Source organism: Artemia sp. Qi Xiang Cuo, chromosome 10 (assembly GCF_049724085.1).
Source record: "Artemia sp. Qi Xiang Cuo chromosome 10, ASM4972408v1, whole genome shotgun sequence".
NCBI lineage: Eukaryota > Metazoa > Arthropoda > Branchiopoda > Anostraca > Artemiidae > Artemia > Artemia sp. Qi Xiang Cuo.
Window position 1 is genome coordinate 29,822,215 of NC_142803.1, and position 22,736 is coordinate 29,844,950.

The 22,736-nt window shown below is 36.0% G+C and overlaps 1 protein-coding gene across 1 annotated transcript in view; it reads right to left on the minus strand.

Annotated features, from left to right (window-relative positions):
* Nucleotides 1-22,736, minus strand: part of LOC148947645 (anillin-like) — a 39,030-nt gene that overhangs the window by 11,197 nt on the left and 5,097 nt on the right. The window contains exons 3-6 of the mRNA XM_089095342.1: nucleotides 19,655-19,884; nucleotides 15,548-15,715; nucleotides 10,030-10,224; nucleotides 3,542-3,714 (exon numbers count right to left, since the gene is read on the minus strand). Coding sequence (XP_088951468.1) covers nucleotides 3,542-3,714; nucleotides 10,030-10,224; nucleotides 15,548-15,715; nucleotides 19,655-19,884 — 766 coding nt within the window. The remainder of the gene's footprint in view (nucleotides 1-3,541; nucleotides 3,715-10,029; nucleotides 10,225-15,547; nucleotides 15,716-19,654; nucleotides 19,885-22,736) is intronic.

The window sequence follows — 22,736 nt, forward strand, 5'->3', positions numbered from 1 at the left end:
CCCAGAGCCCCAAGAGCAAAGGCTGTAAGTTCTGCCCTGGGGGCATATAAGGTTTTTATAGATAGAGTTGTCGTAAAACTTCAAAAGGGGCTCATTCAATTCGAAATTGAGAGGGCTAGTGCTATTTGTAATAGTCGAAAGTGATTGGAGGGTAACTAACTAACCCCCTCTCACGCCCACCACTCCTCCAAATACATCCAATCAAAATTTTCAGACACCCATTTTGTTTAACGTAATAGAATGTTCTGGAAATTGGGTCTATGAGAATAACACCCACCCCCTGCACTCAGAGCACGGGGTGTAATTTATTCCGTGGGGGCATAGAAGTTTTGTATTGAAAGTTTTGTCGTAGAAACTTCAAAAGAGCTGTTTTAATTGGAAATTAAAAAGTCTTGGGTCCTTGTTAAAACTTAAAAATTATTTGAGAGCGACTACCGCCCCTCTCATGCCGATTGATTCTCAAAATACATCCAATCAAAATTTTGAGATACCTATTTTGTTTAACGTAGTTGAATGTTCTGGAAATTCGGTCTTAGAGGATGACAACCACCCTAACAGACCTTAGAGTAAGGGTTGTAATTTATGCCCTGGGGACATATAAGGTGTTTATAGAAAGCGTTGTCGTTTCCAAAAGGGCTCATTCGATTTGAAATCGAAAGGCCTAGTGTCTTTTTTAATAGTCGAAAGTGATTGGAAGGCTTGACATTTTTATAGTAAAGATCGATGTGCGTATAATGTATTATTTTTGTTGTTGTTGTTGTTTAGACCAGGGCACTTTATATCAAAGGAGTTGTCATGTGAACTTCGAAAAGGGCTTATTCGATTGAAAATAGAATGGGCTGATGCCCTTTTTAATAGTCGAAAGTGATTGGACGGCAACTAATCCCCCTCCCACTTGCCCATTATGTTTAAAAACTAAATGTTGCCTTAAGATTAAATCAAAATGCACTGTGATAATGCTATTTCCAAATAAGGCATTTCAGCAGTATCCCAAGAACGACTGGGGGTGTTATGTTCAAACTTTCGGGGCTACTTCTGCTCTTAAAATTTAACCAAATCAAAATAGTGTAAGTGTATCCAAGTGTACTGTGAGTAATATGTAATATATTTAAAATACAAAAAAAATAAAATTCTTTCCTTCTAAGGATACTTCCGACATAAATTAAACTCCCTCTAAATAAGCTTAAATCCCGTTTCAAACTTGAGTCTAAATTCTTAATCAGCAAAAGAAAAAATGCATTTTATTCTCAGCTAAAGGAAGACGGTTTTGAATTTCGCGAAGATACTTGGCAATAAAAAATCACGAGATACAAAGTTCACAGGAAGTTTCAAGTTATCATAGGAGTATGAATTTCTAATCATCAAAATACTGAAAATAAATTATTGTATGGGCAGATAGTCTAATGAGTTTAGTTTGCAAGCGTAATGACCAGGTACCAGGCCCTCAACAGGAGTTTAGCCAATCGTGAAATAGCTCTTAGCACGCAGAATCAAGACTAGTGTGATAAAGTGAAGAAAAGTGTTTTTCGCGTCAATTATGAATTGTCTCTATTGTCATTATTTTTATAATTATTGTTCAGAACCCAGGCATTATAATTACAGACATTAAGTTCCGACCATTCTCCGAGCAATTATGAAATTATTATTCTGACTGAAGTGAAGCCTTGCTCATATACATACATTGTTGTACACCTGAAATGTAAGTTTAATAAATCCATTACTTTTCTATTTGTGTTTGTTTTTAGTATATGTCTGTATCTAGCATCGCATAGTCGATAACTAGTTCAATTGTACTCCATGGGCAGCGCTCCCTAAGGAATCTGATTTGGAGATAATTCGAAGAAAAGAGGTTACACTTACGTTGTTACACATTTTACTTTCTCTCTAAAATTGAGAATGGCGCGGTCATCCATTTGCCTTGCTCCCCATTTCAGAGGCACAGTCCTCGATGGCACAATTGGCACAAACCTTTGCATTACAAGGGGCGCGATCGGAAAACTTTATAAGGTGCAAGTTCACAGCTCTAAACCTCAACGGCACAGTTGGCGCGATCGGTATACAGATTAAATCCCTAAACATTGCACAAGCTATCAAAGAACGTAAACAGATTTTTTTGCGAATCGTATCAAGTTTTCCATTTCAGGTCAACTAGAGGAGGTATGAAACTAAATTAAACAGTACTGTTTGTGTCCATATATTTAAAAGGGTGTATATGGTTAAGTTTTGATGAAATATTGTCTCCAGCGTACACATAGCAGGCCAAACTGTAAAGTTTTAAAAAAAGAAAAGATTTAAAGTGTTATTTTCTTTTTCCCTAAAAAGATTATGTCAATATAAAACGAACAAAAATTAATTAAAAAAACATTTCCACAAAATAAGTTTTTCAAAGAAAAGTAAAGAACTCCACTAAACCAAAAAGGAACAAAAATAAAATCATATAATCTACCAACCGTGAAACTACCACAAATCAGCATCGATAAATAATGAAACCCGAAACGAACAGAATTTACAATAAATAACCGAGTCAAACTCAAAGCGAGCAGAAATTAACATAAGTTGGGCGCAAAACCCCTATGCATTCCCCAGGTCAGAACAAAATTTGCACTTTACTGAAAAAATACAAATGAATGTGCATTGTCACTTTGATATACACATACTGATGTTTAGTAATCAAAATGTTAATATTATTTGATTTATTAAAGTTATAAAAGTAAAAACATTTATATTTTTTCAGTAAAGTGAAAATTTTGTTCTGGCCTTGGGAAGGCATAGGGGTTTTCAGCCCAACCTATGTTAATTTCTGCTCGCTTTGAGTTTGACTCGGTTATATATTGACATTTCTGTTCGTTTTGGGTTTCATTTATTGCTGATTTGTGGTAGTTTCACGCTTGGTAGATTATTTAATTTTATTTTTGCTCATTTTTGTTTAATGGAGTTCTTTACTTTTCTTTGAAAAACTTATTCTGTGGAAAAAGTTTTTTTAATTAATGCTCCAGAAATATTCGTCTTGTTTCGTCTAGCCTTTTTGTTGGTCTTATTAAACTCCATTCTCGATATTCATTTCTTTATTTTTATTCTTTGTTATGGCAAGTTATTCCGGTTTACAAAAATATTTAAGAATAGAGTACAACAAAATAAAGCTTTCTTAAACAATTTCAAGACTGTTGGCGTAGCAAAAAGCAGGATGAAGGCGGTACAGCATTAATAACTTTATAGCAAAAAATCGTGAAAAAAAAACACTATTACACTTAACGCTGTCAACATTTCAGAAAAGTGTCATTAAAACCTCCCAAGTAAGTTTATACTAAAATAAGAAATAAAGCATTATCGAAAAATGTTTGAACTATAATAAAACATCCAATTGTATATCAGCCATTTCTTTAGATATTGTAGACACATTGAAAGTTTTCTCGCACTCACTTTAAGATTATAAATATTCATTTTCTTTACCAAAAAAAAAAAGAAGAAAACCAAAATTTTTTTTCGATATTTTAGCCCTAAATGAACTAGGTAGGAATTAAAAAGGTAAAAATTGAATTACCTAGTAAGTGTTCTGTTCTTTCGTATAGTCATGACCAAAGAGTTTGAATCCCCGGACTGAGTTGGCCGAGACAGCACGAGCATAAATGTGTTCGGCCGGGCACACAACTCACGTGGCACGGCACTGGCCTCAGGGGTAATGCAATCCCTTAAATCAATAATACTCATTGGCTCCTAAAAATACAAAAAATTAGTAACTAAAATGAAGTAGGATATACAATACAATCCTTAGAAATCATCGACACCAAAGATGATCCTCAGAAGACTGTCTCACATGAATGACAACTTTTATACCAGTTAGTTCAAATACAAAAACGGTTACACAGATCAAAATTTAGAAAAATTAGTGTGCAAAAAGGAGACAGGAGGGTAGGAGGGGGCGGAAGCTCAAGATACCCTTCTATAATTTCCTTGTTTTTACGATTTTGTTCGAATAGTTCTCACGTAGTTAACTAATTCTTTCAGTTTTTGACAAGCCCCCCCCCCCCCCCCAAGAAAAAAAAAAAATTCTATGCACATTTCTGGCAGATGTGTTTCAGCGCAAGAGCATTAAGGAAAACTTTAAGGCTATCAATATTACAAATCACAGTTCCGAATGAAAATTTTGAAAAGAAAGAGTCGGCGGCCCATTAAGACCCCCAGGGTCACTAAAACTTGTACAAGACGGGCTATAATAATCAATAGGCAGGTAAACTGTATGTTCAATGCTTGGCACACACATAACTCAAATAACAAAGACACTTCCATTCTTGTCACTGACACTTTAAAAAAAGAGCTAACATCTAGCAACTGAGCAAATATAATTCACATTAAAAGGTGTCACTATTTCTGTTTTATTTTTACAAATATGTCAAATTGAATATCAAGGAAGAACATCTCAATAGTTGTCTAGAATATTCGAAATTACGAAGAAGGTGAACATTCACTCGTCGCAAATTACCAATTATCCACAAGATGTTCTTGAATTTCTTGACAAGAATCTGCCAGAATTAGCAAACTTCCTATTTTATTCATTTATTTCCCAGGAGGACTTTTAGGGCTTTTCCCCTCGGTTTTTAGCTGAGGGACACAAAAGAAACTAAATTCAACTTTTTGCGCTGCTCCCTCCGATTTAAGTCACACTTCCAGGAAATCTTTACGTACAGCCTCTTTCCGTTCAGTTCATATATGGTCTGCTTATTGTTTCGTCGTCCTTCAGCTAATAGTAGGTCTAGCGGTGATCAACTACATTTTTGTCCTACTTCAACATTTTGCCCACCTCCACAAGTTTGGTCCTCCTTCAGCTAATAGTAGGCATAGCGGGGATCAACCACATTTTTGCAAAGTTCCTTATTTCATATACAGTTACTTAAGCGAATACTTAAGCTTATATTGAGACAATTCATCGAGAAAAAATTAGTACATCTTTCTTAGATTTTCATAGCACCCACATTTTTGAGCCATATTTAACGATTCTCGTGTCGCAACTTCTAGTATGCTAATCTTAGTTCGAAGACTGATGCTCTTATTCTTTCGAACCTGTTTTGAATGTGAAAAACAGTCTACTCTACTCTTTACCTATTCATTGCACCCATCCATCTTACTATTAGTTCTCCCTAGATAATGCCCCGTTCAAAATGAGATTTTACCAACGCCGAGCTTTCGCCGAGCACTAATTTAAGCCAATCGAATTTTTCAAGTAGAATTTTTCAGCCAAAATTTATGAAAAATCTGGTTGACTCAAAATAACGTCAACTAAAACTCGGTGTTAGTAAATTCTAAACGTGAATGAACCTCAAGCCAAGCCATCTGCCTGGTCGATCTTCTTTTCTAAATCCAACCTCTTCATTATGAAGAAAAAAGCTCAAATGTCCAGAATTGAGTGAAAGAAAAAACATTCAAAAGGCTGAAAAGCACAAAATAAGTACAACTAAAATAAAGCAATGTAACTGGATAAAAGTTTTTCAATGTGTCTAAAATAGAAAAAAATAATAAAAATAAACGACGCTACTGAACTGCAGCTAGGGGCTCAGTTAACCCATAAGCTGAAACTATGATTGTATCACAAGTCCAAAAGGGCATACAAAGCAGAAACTTTACATATTTTTCTTTGCAAGAACGCGACGCATTGCGAACACGTTCAGTTCTCCCCATAGCCTTTGTCAATCAACCATTAGCATTCGCCCCTCCCCCCTATATTTTTTTGCCCTTTCCCTCAATTTCGGAAAATATCTTTTTTTGTATTTTCACAGAAAAATATTATTTTCTCTGAATTTTATTGGAAAAAAAATAATTTTTTTTCCCAACAAAGATTTTTTTTTGCACCAGGCTTAGATTAGAAGAGGGATCTCCAGACTCATTAGAAGGTCGTGCCGGAGGTGTGACGGTAAGGCATGCACTTTGTTCATCTCTAGTAAATTTCTCAATGAAAACAGAGTGCAGATAAAGGTTTTATGGGGGGAATCAAATAACAACAAAAAAAAAAAATCATTTTGATTACAACTTAAAGATGCTTAGGAATGAAGACATATCCATTCCAGACACATTTTAGATTTAAATTTCACAAGATTCAACTGTCATTAAAAAATGCACTTGTTCTATAACCGAATAGAATTTAAGGTCGTTTATTCAATTACTAACGAGGAAAAATTCTCGCAATCCGCACCTCTTATTCTAATCAATAATTTGGGAAGTCGAATCACCAGCTTGGTATTTTTAAGCTTTGACTAGGGGAGTCAATTTTTTAATTTAAATTTTTAGGTTTATAATTAGCAAGGTTGCTTACTTGATTAAATTTTCGTCTCTTTTTTTCCTGGCTGTGTTAAACTTTTATGTCAATGTTTTCACAAAAGAATACAAATAAATTAGTAGTTGATGAGCATTCAAATATCAGATTTTTCTTTGTATGAAAGAGAAAAGCACAAGCCTGTAAGTACTTCTAAAAAGGGTGTCGCAAGTAAACGAAGAAGTAGACGAATTGAGACTGACTTGATCCTTAGATTCTTAGGACAAAATTCATATAAACGGATATCAAACAGACATTTGCTTAATCCCTGGCTAAAAACCAAACCAACGACTAGACTCGTTCCTTATGAGACGCGTTCCCTCCCTTGCTTAACGACTACACTTAACGCCATTATTTTCGTCTATAGCACCAATCACTTAAACGTCTGGCACCAAATATTCAGTCATAGAAAAAAACCTCTGCTGAGAAGTTGTTGGTAAGGGTGGTCCTGGAATTGTCAAGGACTCAATTTGATCATCCAATTATACAGATTCATTCTCCATTGGCAATGGGAGGAGAGAAGGATGTGTAGAAGGAACCAGTCCACGTAGGTTCTTCCATCAAACAGATTGAAAATACCTGCGGGATTCCTGTTAAAAAAAAGGAGCAACATGTCCACCCTTTCGCTAAATAGTCAAAGAAATCGGGTGAAGGAAGGGCTTGGAGGGGCCACATCCCCTCTTTATACCTCTACTAATACATGCTGGAAATCCTTATGTGATTCTGCACCAAATAAGATGCAGCTTCAATGGTCATGTGTACAGTTATTTCTGTAAAAACCACAGAGGTTAGATCCTTACCACATTCTCACAAGAAAAAAAAAAATGTCACAGAAAAAAAAAAAAAAATACACGATACAATATGCTTAGATATCTGTATATAAGTAAGCTCGAGCTTTAGAGTCCTTCTTTGAGTCAGCCGGGACGCAGAATCATTTCCATTGTTAGCCTGAAGGAGGAAGGGGAGTATTTCGGTGGAACTCGGGGTCAATAAATTTTAGTCCTAAGTTTAGAGCAAAGTATAATCATCTACTGAACAAGTACAGTCAAAACTCTCCAAAAGTGACCCCGCGTACCTCAGCGCCTCTAGAGGGAAAATGTTGTACTACTTAATCGCTCCGAGGCAATAAGTCAAATTTAATACAGCTTTTACGGAACAAGTATAATCACCTACGGAACTTGTGATTTACTCACCAAGTTCGCATAGGTATGAAATCGTTTCCGGATACGCGGACGAAGGGTCACTTTTTTGTGTGGAGAGGATAGGTTTGTCAGTACTTGTTCAGCATGTGTTTATACTTTGGTTTAGAGTGAGTTGTAGACGTGTTGTCTGTAATACAATCAAATTCAATTGAGCTGCCGCTTTTATATATGTAGACTGGCGAGGTCCCAAATGAATTTAAATAGCTGCTAATTTAATATTGTCCAACTTAAAGGATTGATGCCATGGATAAAAGGCGTATTTAAGGCAAGATTGGAAATACAGAAATATTACTTTTAAATTAGCAACATATTTTAACCTTGGATAGATTAATGTTCAAGCTTTAGTCCTTCGTCGACTAAGCCTGGATGCAAAAATTGTGGATATTTGTTGTTAAGAGTCGAGTTCCATCCGCTGCCTCTTTGACACAAAACTCAAAGAAATAGTTACAGAAGAAAATTTCTCTTTATCAAAAAAACGTACCCTATGCTCGGATTTTAAATAACAGAAAAATACTTTAAGGCATAAAAGTTAGATTTTCATCTTTTATTACAATAAACTTATTTAACATATCACAAACAATTTTATTTGAACTATTCTAACCTTAAAAAGCGATGAAGTTTTTTTTTCTAATCATAAAATAGCTGACAAAAAAAAAACAACACATGATTCCGTTACTTCTCATCATTCATAGTGCTGAAAATAAATTTGGCACAAGTTTTCACAAAAAGCGATAGATAAAGTAAAACATCAATGAAAAGTAGACTTGCAACAAAAAGAAAGAGAAGAAAAAAGCAAACAAATATACTGTTAATTTGTTTTCCTCTTCTTACATGGTATGGGAAATAAAAATTACAGAATCAAAGAGGAAACGATTTTTGCCAGAAATAATTTGAATCAATTCGATTATAAATACTATCCTACGAGCTTCAATCAGCTAGGCTATGGTACTCGATAAGACCTTGGACCAAGTATGTTCAATGTCATTTTGTTTAAAAAACAGAAGAAACTTTCGTAGTCACTTCAGACACATGCATGGGGGGGGGGGGCTGACATCTCCGGATTTTTACGACTGCTCCCGTCATTTCCATATTTTCATATTAAATTCTCCTGATTTTTGACCCCACCGCTCCCGTAAATAAATTGCTGCTGAGCTGGAGGACAGATGGAAATACGTTGACTTGTCCTTAACGTAAATCGTACCTAAGAATTGGAAGAGCAATGTTGCTGGTTTCATCGACCAATTTACCTCAAAGGCGGCGGAACTAAATATGGTCGTGAATAAAGACAATTCCTCGGTCACGATATTTTCTTTCCTTCAGAACACTCAACCGTCTTTCCAACCTCCTATCGCTTCCGAGCTAATAAGCCATAAAATAACTTTACTTGGTATGGTGATTTCTTCTGACCTTTCATGGTGAGCGAACAAGAAAGCAATATTAAAAAAAAGCTAAAAGCGAAATCAAACTGCTAAAAACACTGAACAAATTTTGAGTTCCTAAGGACAAGCTGAAACTAATAATTCGCTCTTTCATCCGCCCCTTTGTTGAATATACTTGTCTGGTTTGGCGCTTTGTACTAACCCAGGATGAAATTGGTAAAATAGAACGAGTTCAGAAGAGATCACTGCAAATCATTTATGGCGGTTCCTCTCTACCTTACTCCTTTTACCTCAAGGAATTTAAATTTGAATCCCTTTCTTCCCGCCAAGAGAAATAATGCCAAAGATTTGGCTCCTCCCTCCTACAACATCCCATCTATCGATCCTTCCTTCCTCAACATTTTGTCCCTATAAGATTCTGCCCCTTAGAACACTGACTGAGAAAGTTCTGAAACTAACCTCAATCTAGTGTAACATCATTTGCTACAGTGAAAGCTCTGGGGCAAGTTTTGTAAAATATTAAAATCATCTCAAGGGTTTTTATTGTTTAGTTTATTTTATCCTGACCAAGTTTTATCAGACAATTTTATTCTCAATCTCAAGTGTTTTTGTCCTTTAGTGTATTTATCCTGACAAAGTTTTATCAGACAACTTTATTTTGCTATTTATGACTAAGAGACATCATATCTGGGCTTTGCCCACGAGAGCTATGTCTTGTTTTTGAATTAAATGAATTTGAAATAAATCAATGCTAATATGCTGGGCAGTATGACTATATTACCAAAAGGTTCATTTGTCAGTAATTTCTGAAAGTGAGAAAAGGAGACGTAACACTATTGGGGAAAAACAGATATTGAGAAAAATTTTACTCCAAAAGAACGTACTAAACAGAAGCAACCAACTGATTCATTGGGATCCATTAAAGAGGAGGGGGGGGGGGGGAGAGTGAGAAGTAGCAGATCTTACTTTAAGAGAACGTAACTTATTTTAAATCACCACAACCAAATTCTCAGACAAGTCGAAGCTAGCAGGTTTATACTATTTTCTGCAGAAATTATTTGTCTTGGCTCTTTTAAAATTTTGTCTCTATATTTCTCAGAACAAAAGAAGTCTAGAGGGGGAATGGGTAACAGAATTGACATACCTTCCGTTTTTCGTCATCTGGGTACTTCCAGAAAGCCATTCTCTTTCCGGATAAAAAACACCACCGACGATGCCATGCCCCAAAACCTTGAACTTCATCAAAAACAGTCAGAAAGCCCCTTTCTTCAACAGTAACTCTCCCATGACACTGAATATTGACTTTGAAAGATCCATCCAAGGGGGACTGGGCAGGTACCTACAAATACACTACAGTTAAAGCAAGTTTTACATTTAAGTTATTTGTATTTGGCTGAAGTTTTAACTTAAACTTGGCTGAAATATTCCTCTCCACAGCGCCAAACTATGATGGCCCTGGGGTGGCTCTTTTCCTCCTGCCTTTTGTCTTTTGTTTTCTTGATCTTTTCTTTTGACCACGGATCTTTTCATCCTTTAGAGTTTAGAATTTATTTAATCAACAGAAATTTACAACAAAACGCTTCAACATAGACAAAAAAAGTCCCCAGAATCGCAAGCTAGGCACGGGAATAGCACATGATTTCAAGCCAAAGAACCGAAGAATTGGAATAACTCTGAAAACTGAATTAAAAAATTTGCTAACTACAAAATCTTTGACACTCTTTCTGAAGATACAGGGGTTTGAAGTCAGACCGCAATGACGGAGTATGAGATATATGTAAACTATTGGAAATGTGTAGGAGATCAGAAGATTGAAAAAAATGTACTACTACACAGGGCAGCAGAAAGGTGGCCGTGCAATGGTAGAAAAGTGAAAGAAACACGCGACACAAGATAAGAAAATTTCGAATCAAACAAGGGCTTAAATGAAGAAGAGTTAAGTTTCCTGAAAAATAGTCCTTGCTTTATCATAAAATTTCGGAAATGGTTGCCATCCAAATAACAGGGTAATGTGAAGCATAAGACTGTACTAGGCAGTAGAAAAAAATTCTAAGGGCCAACCCTGGAAATATGCGGTTCAGATTTCTAAGGATTCAAAAATCCATGGAGGCATTTTATCTTGATCAGGTCAATATGACACTTCAATGAAAGATTTTCATTAAGCAAGATGCCTAGGAATAAAACATAATTATCTTTAGCTTTAATTAAGAGCCTTTTAATGCGTGTATTTCATTTAAGTCAGGGCAAGCATTTGAGACTCTTGAGAAAATGAGAAAGTGTGACTTTGCAGCATTTAAAGCGAGGTTCTTTTCAGTTAGTGGTAGATGCTGGTTGGCAAAGGCAACAACAAATCGTAGATTTTGAATCTTTAACCACAATAAGGTCATTAACATAAATTAAAAAGAGTATCAGCCCAATAACAGATCCTTGCGGAACACTAAACTTTGTTTTGGAAGGGGTAAAAAAGAGCAGAACAACCGAGATGGCTCAACCGGATAAATATATATATAAAAAAAGAAAAAAAAAAGAATCAGCAGTATCTCTTATACCAATATGGTGCAATTTCCGAAGAAGAACGTTGTGTGTTAATGAGTTGCATATGCATGCTCAGTCGAGTGCTTTGCCCTAAAACTAGACTGAATATCGTAGAGAAAAATAATTTCGAATTAAAGAAACCTAAAAGCCGAGACTACATTACCTTTTCAAAAATTTACTAATCCTAGGCAGTGTAACAGTGCTGCCTAAGTAAAGAACGATGTGGGCACAATGTTTCTTTTTTTATTTTTTTTGTTTTTTTTCTTGGTCTTAGACCAGGGCACTTCGTATCAAAGGAGTTGTCGTATAAACTTCAAAAAGGGCTCATTCAATTGGAAATTGAAGTGGCTAGTGCCCTTTTTAATAGTCGAAAGTGATTGGAAGGCAACTAACAACCCTTCTACGCCCACCATCTCCCCAAACATATGCAATAAAAATTTTGAGATTGCCATTTTTTTTCAACGTAGTTCATTTTCATCAATAAATTATATTTTTGAGGAGGACAATTCCCCACAGCCCTCAGGGCAAGGGTTGTAAGTTATGCCCTGGGGACATATAAGGTTTTTTATAGAAAGCTTTGTCGTAAAAACTTCAAAAAGGGCTCATTTTGTTGGAAATTCAAAGGGATAGTGCCCTTTTTAATAGTCGAAAGTGATTGGAGGGCAACTAACCCCCCTCTCACGCCCACCATTTCCCCAAACACATACAATAAAAATTTTGAGACAGCCATTTGTTCAACTTAGTTGAAATTTCTAGAAATTATGTCTTTGAGGATGACACCCCCCCACAGCCGTCAGAAAAATGGTTGTAAGCTTTGCCCTGGGGGCATATAAAGTTTTCTTTTAGAAAGCGTTTTCGTAGAAACTTAAAAAAGAGCTCATTCGATGGGATGGTAACTAGCACCCCTTCCACGCCCACGATTTATCCTAACACATCCAATCAAAATTTTGAGATAGCCATTTAGTTCAAAGTAGTTGATAGGTCCGGAAATTATATCTTTGAGGATGACACTCCCCCACAGCCCTCAGGGCAAGGGTTGTAAGTTATGCCCTGGGGGCATATAACGTTTTTATGGAAAGCGTTGTCGTAGAAACTTGAAAAAGAGATCAATTAATTGGTAATACAAATGACTAGTGCCGTTTGTAGTAGTCAAAAGGGGTTTGACGGTAATTTACCCCCCTCTCATAGCAACTCTGTCCCCAAACACGTCCACTAAGGTTTGTTATATAGCTAGATTGTTCAACGTAGTCAAGAGTCTTATGAATTAGTACTTTGATGACGACAACCACCTCCTAGCTCTCGGAGCACGGATAGTAATTTATGCCCTGGGTGCATAAAAGGTTTTTTACAGATAGTGATGCTGTAGTTGAAAGTGATTGGAGAGCAACTAGCCCCCCTCTCACGCCGACCTTTTTTTTAAACACATCTATTCAAAATTTTTACGCATTTATTATGTTTAACGTAATCAAAAATCTCCGAAGCTGGGTCTTTGATGATTATAGTCCCCTCATAGCCCTCAGGCATCTAATTGCAATCCATGTACTGGGGGCATACAAAGTTTTTTAAAGATAGTGACGTTGTAGCTAAAAGGGATTGGAGAGCAACTAAACGCTCCTCTCACGCCCACCATTTCCCTACACACATCCAATGAAAATTTTGAGATAGCCATTTTGTTTAACGTAGTTGAAAGTTCCGAAAATTAGGTCTTTGAGGATGACAACCTCCTCAGAGCCCCCAGGGCAAGGGTTGTAAGTTATGCCCTGGGGCATATAAGGTGTTTATCGAAAGCGTTGTCGAAGAAATTCAAAAAGGGTTCATTCGATTGGAAATTGAAAGGGCTTGTGCCCTTTTTAATAGTCGAAAGTGATTGGAATAGTGAAGATCGATGTGGGTACAATGTATGATTATTATTATTTTTTTTTTTGAGACCAGGACACTTCGTATCGATGGAGTTGTCGTAGGAACTTCGAAAAGGGCTCATTCGATTGAAAATAGAAAGGGATAATGCCCTTCTTAATAGTCGAAAGTGATTGGAGGGCAACTAATCCCCCTCCCACACCCACCTTCCCATTTTCCCATTATGTTTAAAAACTAAATGTTGCCTTAAGATTAAATCAAAATGCACTGTGTTAATGCTAATTCCCAATAAGGCATCTCAGTAGCATTTCAAGAACGACTGAACGTATTACATTCAAACTGTCAGTACTACTTCTGCTCTTAGAATTTAACCTAATCAAAATAGCGTAAGTATATCCAAGCTATCAAAGAAAGTAAACTGATTTTTGTACGAATCGTATTAAGTTTTCTATTTCAGGTCAACTAGAGGAGGTATGAAACTAAATTAAACACTACTATTTCTGTCCAGATTTTTAAAAGGGTGTAGTGTTGTTAAAAATTGCTGAAAATTTTCCTCCAGCATACAAATAGCAGGCCAAACTATAAAGTCTGAAAAAAAAGATATAAAGTATTATTTTCTTTTTCCCTCAAAAGACTATGTAAATATAAACCGAACAGGAATTAAATAAAAAAAAAATTTCCACAGAATAAGTTTTTCAAAGAAAAGTAAAGAACTACATTAACCCAAAAATGAGCAAAAATAAAATCAAATAATCTTCCGAGCGTGAAACTACCACAAATCAGCATCGATAAATAAATGAAACACAAAACTAACAGAAATCACACCAAATAACCACGTCAAGGTTAAAACGAGTAGAAATTAACATGAGTATGGCTCAAAAACCCTATGCCTTTGCCAATGCCAGAACATAATTTGCACTTTAGCCTACTGAAAAAATAGAGTTTTTTTAATTAATCATAAGTAAAAGAGATATGTGACGATAATTTACAAGACCATTCCGTGTTCCATCTTTAGAAAGAATAATAACACGAGGAGGCTTTAAAGCACTTGAGAAGACGCCATTTTTAAAAGAAAGACTAACAAGTCTCGTGAAAGCAGAAACGATGACAGAAAGAATTAACTTGACAGTCTTAATAAGAATATGGTCTGGGCCAGAAGATGAAGGACCCTTCAAAGCATTGACAATTCTGGCAATTTAAACTTCAGTGACAGGTACCAAAGCCTTTGACTTAAGACAAAGAGGTCAATGGTTAGAGATAAAATCAGGCAGGGAACAAGAGGAACTTACAGAAGAGAGAGTAGTTTTGCCAATGCTAGCAAAATAAGAACATAGGTGAACATATAGCTCACACACTACGATTTCGCCGCCAATCGAAGCATGTGAAAGAACAGAAGGAGGAGGAGGAGACAATGGTTGGAGAAAGAGGAGGAGGATGACAGATTTGACTACTTATACCATGATCTCCTAATGTCATTACCGCACTTAGAGAACTTTCTAAAATAAAAAGACGATATGCTTTTCGACAAAGGGAATTACAAATTCTCCTATAGGCTTTAAAAAGCAGAAGTCGACATTCACACGAGTATGGCTTAGAGGAATTGTAGGTCTTCAAGATTATTTTTGCCCATCGTACCTTTAAGGAGTTGAGAAGTGATCCAAAGATTTAATGGGGCTGTTCTTTTTGACACTTGCTTTGACTGGGACACCTAACACATCTCCGAGATAACTTCTTTAAAAGTCATAAAGCGGATTAGACAGAGAATCTAAATCAGACTCCCGATGTCAAACGGGTCGTGGAGCAACTTCTCGAACCCCTGTTGCCAAAACCCTCCAATCGATCCAAGATCGTTTTGACGTGGCAACCATGTCGATCTTTTAGAAACACAAGCATTCCCATCCATTAAGAGTTAACAAGGCTCGTTTCTGAAAGAGCAGAGCCTTTAAGTGCAACTCGCCAAAAAAACAGCCCGGTAGAACCACCTTGAGCACGGTAAACCCGGCCAAGAATACCTAAAAAAAAAACAAGCTTCTCCCGACGATCCATCGTCACCTGCAATGACCTCCCAGCAAAGGTCTGGGAGGTCATTGATCTTTTATCTCTATAAATCTTTCGCTTGAAGCATTCAAGCGAAAGTTCAACAAATACATTAAAGCTGAAAATAAAATGAGGAAATTACCAGGCCTAGCGGCATATCACCATTTTTGATGGAGCTGCGTGGATTATAAAAAAAAAATAATTACATTAAACGATTTTTAATATTTACTCACATTTTCAAGCGACCATTCTTTTCTTTTCAGCGAGTTTCTATTAACCGCCACATAGCCAACTAAACCGAAGCTGGACTTCCATGTTTTCTTGGTTTCATTTCTCATTGATGCTCTCTTCGACTCCGTCTTCTGTAATTTCTTAGGAGCCAACCACAGAGAGCTCTTTTCCTAAATAAATAAATGAAAGTTAAAGCCAAATAAAAACATGGTTTATGGAAAATGACGTAGCCTATTAATACATAAAACCGTGCAGTTTACTGTTGAAAAAAAAAAGATATCAAACATGGCATTTGCTTGCTTACAACAGGACTAGGCGTTTCGCCGCCTCATCTGGCACCTGAAATTCAAATGTTACGTGATTTGCTTTTACAAATTATTTTCATTTGAAGAGATGTATGCATTGTATGGGAGTAAGGGGATACAGAAGAAGAGAGAAAGGAGACAAGAAGCAAGATTTTTAGTTTTACCCGTATCTAGATGATTCGAGATGGTTTTGAAGTAAATAAATATGTAGAAAGATAATGCAAGCTTTTTCTTATTGCCGGTCAAACTTGATTCCATTTTTGAACTCTTTTACTTCAGTTGGCCTGTGTAGATCAAAGAAGTGAAAGGTATGCAAATAAAATCTCGCAGCCAATATTCCACCCCCTCCTAGTGGTCGGTTGACCTAAGGCATTTTGCAAAGGCATTCAAATTCAACGACAATAAATTATAGTAGATTCATGAACCTCAGCTAGGAAGATACTAGCGACGACTGTGACGAAACATTGTCAACACCTTTGGCTCAAAGACTACCAGGCACAATCTTATACATACTCAAAGACAAAAGATCCGTCCTACTCTTTAATCGATTTCTTTATCCACCTGCACGTACGAATTGGGCTAACATCGATTTATCGCCGCGAATGTACTTTTAAACAAAAACGAATGTCTTTTAAAAAAGAGACTACAGTGGGACTTGAACCTATGAACCCAGGATAGACAGTCGAATGCTGCACCATCCGAGCCCGCCACTCTTGAGAGTTAGTCTTATACCTTTTGTGTATTAATATATGAAAACAAACAGGTTTGCCATAAGAGGGTTTTATTTACCATTACCGACATTGTCAATTATACGTAGTAGATTTTATAAAACCAAAAACATAGAGAGAGAAAATCTCAAGATAAAGAAACAATCGGGACTACGGCCAGTAGAAGATATAATCTAAAACAATCTATAAAACCTATAATTAAATAAATTTGAAAGAAATAAATGAAAAAAAAAGAATATCTATATATACGATTAATACTACTGTGCTGGAGCACCACAAAAGTTAGTTAAAGTTGCTTCAATGAGAATCCTGAATCTTTCAGCAGGTTCTATAGGTTTTTCAGATGGTTTCGATCTCAACTTACATCAACATTTCCTGTGAAAATAAAGACATGAACTAGTATTCAGAGAAAAAATTTCAGTGGAAATTTCTAAGGAATAATGAAGCAGAACCTTCAAATGTATAATATGGAAAAGCTTTCACTTCTTATAGTTTTCCATAACACCGCATTCAGTGAGCAACACTTTCAAGCTAGATAACTTTAGAAACAGAAGATTACTTAAACTTATGGGACATATCATGGCTTCTAATAAATCAAATTAATAGCAGCAAAACCAGCATAGCAGGATATTGCAGAACTGGAAAAAAAAACACAAAAATACGAAAATTAAAATTCTATCTGGAGAGGCAGCATAACGATCATTAATCAACTTAAACAACCCTATATAAAACAACAGCAAAATTAGAATAAAAAAAAAAAGGCAAAATCAAAATTGTGGCATTTGTGACTTCTCTCTCTAGACCTGGCTTATTTAAACTCAGTTTAGTCCTAATTTCGAAAGTCAGCCTAAAAAAAACAAAAAAAAAAACGGAACAACATCGACAACATACTGGCAAAACTAGGAGCCCCTAAATTGCACTCGTGGTTCTCCCCTAGACTAGCTACCTGGAATCTCTAGTTTTGTGAGTTTTTTCTATCCTTTGGTTTAGCCTAGACAGCAATCAACTGCTGCCAATAGGCGTGAAAGGGTTGTAAAAATACAAATTATTGCTTCTCAATTTCTGCAACGTATATCTACAAAAGTAGGGCAAATCAACAGACTTGCGATATTTCTCATATTTGAAAAATTCTGAAATACTAGCGCTTTACTGAAAACACAAAATCAAGGCAAAAAAATAGAATTTTCTCTTAGGAGCAAGAAAGTCCGTAAGTAGCCTACAGAAAATGAAAGATCAATTTTTTTAAACTCTCAATAGTACTTCACCAGCTACGACATCGATAACTTTTAGATACCATTTAAATTCCCAAAAATCTTAAGCAAGCTCAGTTATGTGTAAAGCACTAGTTTTTCAGAACTGGTGTATAAAATGCGAAACAATAATTTTTGTTCGTTCTAACTTTCATCTTCACTTTTTACTTCCGTCTGCAAAACTCGTTTTTTTACATTAATTTTTGTTTGTTTTTAGTTTTTTTTTATAGATACATAATAAACATTACAAAGGGTCATTGTCAAACTTGGACAATGACACTAAAAAAGTTAGCATGAGTTTTGGCTCAATACGGCATTAAATATAGATTTTACATCTCATTTTTTCTTCAACTTTTCCCAAAGAACTATGCAGTTTTGTCACATAAAGAGTCTAAAGGGTATATTATCATCGGTATTTTTTAGAAGTTGCACATAAAAATCCAATTATTATGAAACATTGTTCTGTATGAAATATACCGAGATTTTAAAAAACCGAAAGATATTAAAGAAATTTCCGGTTCATAGGGAATATGATCTGCAAAAATTAGCGATATTGTTGTTGCAATTTTTCTGTCTCAATACAGCAAGTAATTTTGAAATTCTCTAAAAAAATTACACTTTTGTTATTTTTTTCTTTCTTTGACTACAACATTTTGTGAAAATTGAATTTTAAATTGTATCATTATGAAAAATCAATTGTTAAATATTCAGGGGGGAGGGTTTAGTGCCCTCCTCCTGTATCCAAACGAAAGGCTTACGTGAGACATCAAAACCCATGATCAATTCTTGCACGCCTTGACCGAATGCAAGAAACAAAACCCTAATTGCAAAAATTTCGCTTGGTTACCCACTTCAATGCCTCAACGAAGAAGAAAAGAAGAAGAAAAGAAGACGAAAAAAATTGACACGTTAGGGTTTCAGGCTTTATTTGGAAATTCTCGGTAAAGAAGAAGAAAAGAATAAGAAAGGAAGAAGAAGAAGAAAAGAAGAAGAAGAAGAAGAAGAAGAAGAAAAGAAGAAGAAAGAAGAAGAAGAAGAAGAAGAAGAAGAAGAAGAAAAAGAAGAATAAAGAAGAAGAAGAAAGAAGAAGAAGAAGAAAAGAATAATAAATAAAAAAGAAGAAAAGAAGAAGACAGGAACATGATGGAAAGAAGAAGAAAGAAAGAAGAAGAAAAGATGAAAAAGAAGAAAAAATTGACACGTTAGGGTTTCAGGCTTTATTTGGAAATTCCGGTAAATAAGAAGAAGAAGAAAAGAGGAGAGAAAGAAGAAAAAAACTGACACATTAGGCCTTCAGGCTCTATTTGGAAATTCCCAGTAAAGAAGAAGAAAAAGAAAGGAAGAAGAAAGAAAGAAAAAGAAAAGAAGAAAAAATTGACACGTTAGGGTTTCAGTTTCTATTTGGAAATTCCCGGTAATGTATCTTCGCAAATCACTTTTAAGATAAGCCTATGAGCATCTATCATCATTCCTGAATAAGCATTGAAACTGAGTCAAATATTTTTTCACTAAGCTCTTTCGAAACGCGTTTTTTCATTTTCACTTACCAAGAAGACTGGCAGGGGGAGTGTTCAAGAGTGAGATTTGAAGCATCTTATTAAGGATTTTTAGCCACGGAAATTTCAATGCTACACTGTTCATGCTTCCAAGCTTATCCACTCCAGAAATGACACAAAAAGTTCCATTTTTGGTACCACTGCCACTCTACTAAAAACGTAGATATTAGCATTAGCTTTAAAATGATCTGTTAAACAGCTCTCCACGATGTTTCAGTGCCCTGTTCGAGAAAAAAACAATAACAAGTTATAAAAAGGATTGGTAAATACCTTTTTCCTATGATACTTCACATCATGGGAAAACTTTTCCTTATTACTTTGCAAAGCATAAACTTCCAATGCCACGTTGAACTCTGGTGTAAGTTGGGTGAACTGGATTAAATTGGGAAAAGCAAGACATCCGTTTTCTTTTACCCCTTCGTCAGTTGTTGAAATCATCTGAGTGGCAATGGCCTGACCGCGACAACGTAGAACAACTATAAAATGGTGAACGTACTGATCTGAAATTAAAATAAAAACACATTACACAAATAGTACTTCATAACCAATTAATAAAACCTGGACGGGATTAAAATGGAAAAACAAAGAAATATATAGGCAGAAACATGTAGAACTTAGCAAAAGTAGCCAAAAAAACATCAGACAAGAATCACGAAATCAATAAGAATTCCAAATAGGAATAGGTCCTTTTATTAGACAGTGAAATGAAAATATAAAACAAAGACTCTAAATATTTCGATGACACAGTCGGTCATCATCATCAGTAGAGTTACTAACTTATCAAAATTAAAACAAACTGCTTTTATACTAAACAAAATAACCACTTCCGGGTCAAAGCAAGTTACCAGTCCATTGACTTAAAAAGTTCACTAACTGTTCTTGAATTTTTTAATACTGCGTTGAATGTGTTTGGGGAAATACTGCGTTGAATGTGAATTTTTTAATACTGCATTGAATGTGTTTGGGGAAATGGTGGGCGTGAGAGGGGGACTAGTTGCCCTCCAATCACTTTCGACTATTAAAAAGGGCATCAGCCCTTTCTATTTTCAAACGAATGAGCCCTTTTCGAAGTTCCTAAGACAACTCCTTCGATACCAAATACCCTGGTTTAAACAACAACAACAACAAAAATAATACATTATTCCCGCGTCAATCTTTACTATAGGCTAAAAATATCAAGCCTTCCAATCACTTTCGATTATTAAAAAGGGCACTAGACCTTTCGATTTCCAGTCGAATGAGCCCTTTTTGAAACGACAACGCTTTCTATAAACACCTCATATGCCCCCGGGGCATAAATTACAACCCTTACCCTAAGGGCTGTTAGGGTGGTTGTCATCCTCTAAAACCTAATTTCCAGAACTTTCAAGTACGTTAAACAAAATGGCTATCTCAAAATTTTGATGGGATGCGTTTGGGAAATGGTGGGCGTGAGAGGGGCGTTAGTCACTCTTCAATTACTTTCAACTATTAAAAATGGCACTAACCCTATGAATTTTCAATAAAATGAGCCCTTTTGAAGTTTCTACGCCAAAACTTTCAATAAAAACCTTATATGCCCCCAGAGCATAACTTAAAACCCTTGCCCTGGGGGCTGGGAGGGTGTCATTCTGAAAGACCTAATTTCCAGAACTTTCTACTACGTTGAACAAAATGGCTATCTAAAAATTTTGATTGGATGTGTTTGGAGGAATGGTGGGCGTGAGAGGGGGTTAGTTACCCTCCAATCACTTTTGACTATTAAAAAGGGCACTAGCCCTCTCAATTTCCAATTGAATGGTCCCCTTTTGAAGTTTTACAGCAACTCTATCTATAAAAACCTTATATGCCCCCAGGGCATAACTTACAACCTTTGCCTCTGGGGGTTTGTCATCCTTAAATACATAATTTCCAGAACTTTCAACTACGTTAAACAAAATGGCTATCTCTGAACTTTGATTGAATATTTTTGGGGAAATGGTGGGCGTGAGAGGGGAGTTAATAAGTCTCTAGTGACTTTCGACTATTAAAAAGGGCAATTTCAATTTCCAATCAAATGAGCCCTTTTTGAAATTTATACAAAAACTTTCTATATAAACCTTATATGCCCCCAGGGCATAACTTACAACCCTTGCCCTGAGGGCTCTAGGGGGGTTGTCATCCTAAAAACCTAATTTCCAGAACTTTCAACTACGTTGAACAAAATTGATATCTCAAAATTTGATTGGATGTGTTTGGGAAAAGGGTTGGCGCGAGAAGGGCGTTAGTTACTCTCCAATCACTTCCGACTATTAAAAAAGAAATTAGCCCTTTCAATTTCTAATCGAATGAGCCCTTCCGAAGTTTCTACGACAACACTTTCAATAAAAAACCTTGTATGCCCCCAGGGCATAAATTAAAATCCTTGCCTTGAGGACTGTAGGGAGGGGGGAGGGGTTGTCATCCTTAAAGACCTAATTTCCCAAACTTTCAACTACGTTGAATAAAATGGCTATCTAAAAATTTCGATTGGATGTGTTTGGGCAAATGGTTGGTGTGAGAGGGGCGTTAGTCACTCTTCAATTACTTTCAACTATTAAAAATGGTACTAGTCATTTCAATTTTCAATAAAATGAGCCCTTTTTAAGTTTCTAGGCCAAAACTTTTAATAAAACCCTTATATGCCCCCAGGGCATAACTTAAAACCCTGGCCCCGAGTGCTGGGGGGTGTCATTCTCAAAGACCTAACTTCAAGAGCTTTCTACTACGCCTTCCAATCACTTTCGACTATTAAAAAGGGCACAAGCCACTCCAATTTCCAATTGAATGAGCCATTTTCGAAGTTTCTACGACAACTTCTTCGATACGAAGTGCCCTGCTCTAAAGGAAAAAAATAATAAATAATAGATAGTGGCAACATCGTTCTTATAAGCCCCCAGGGCATAACTTAAAACCTTTGCCCTGAGGGCTGCGGGGGTGTTTCCTCCTCAAAAATATATTTTCTATCTGGAAATCAACTACGCTGAACCAAATGGCTATGTAAAAATTTTGATTGGATGTGTTTGGTGGAATTATGGGCGGGGGGGAGATAGTTGCCCTCCAATCACTTTCGAATATTAAAAAGGGCACTAGCCAGTCAAATTCCAATCGAATGAGCCTTTTTCGAAGTTTCTACGACAACTCCTTCGATACGAAGTGCAAATAAAAAGTGAAATACGAAGTGAAAAAAAAAAAAAAAAAAAAAAAAATAGCGCGATTGCGCTGCCTATGATTAGCTCTGACAATAGAAATAATTGTCTGTTTGGAAGTAAAATATTCTGTGTTCTCCAAGATAGACATCTATTACGGCCCTTTTTATTGTTATTAGTTCTGTCAATATTTTACAAAAATACTG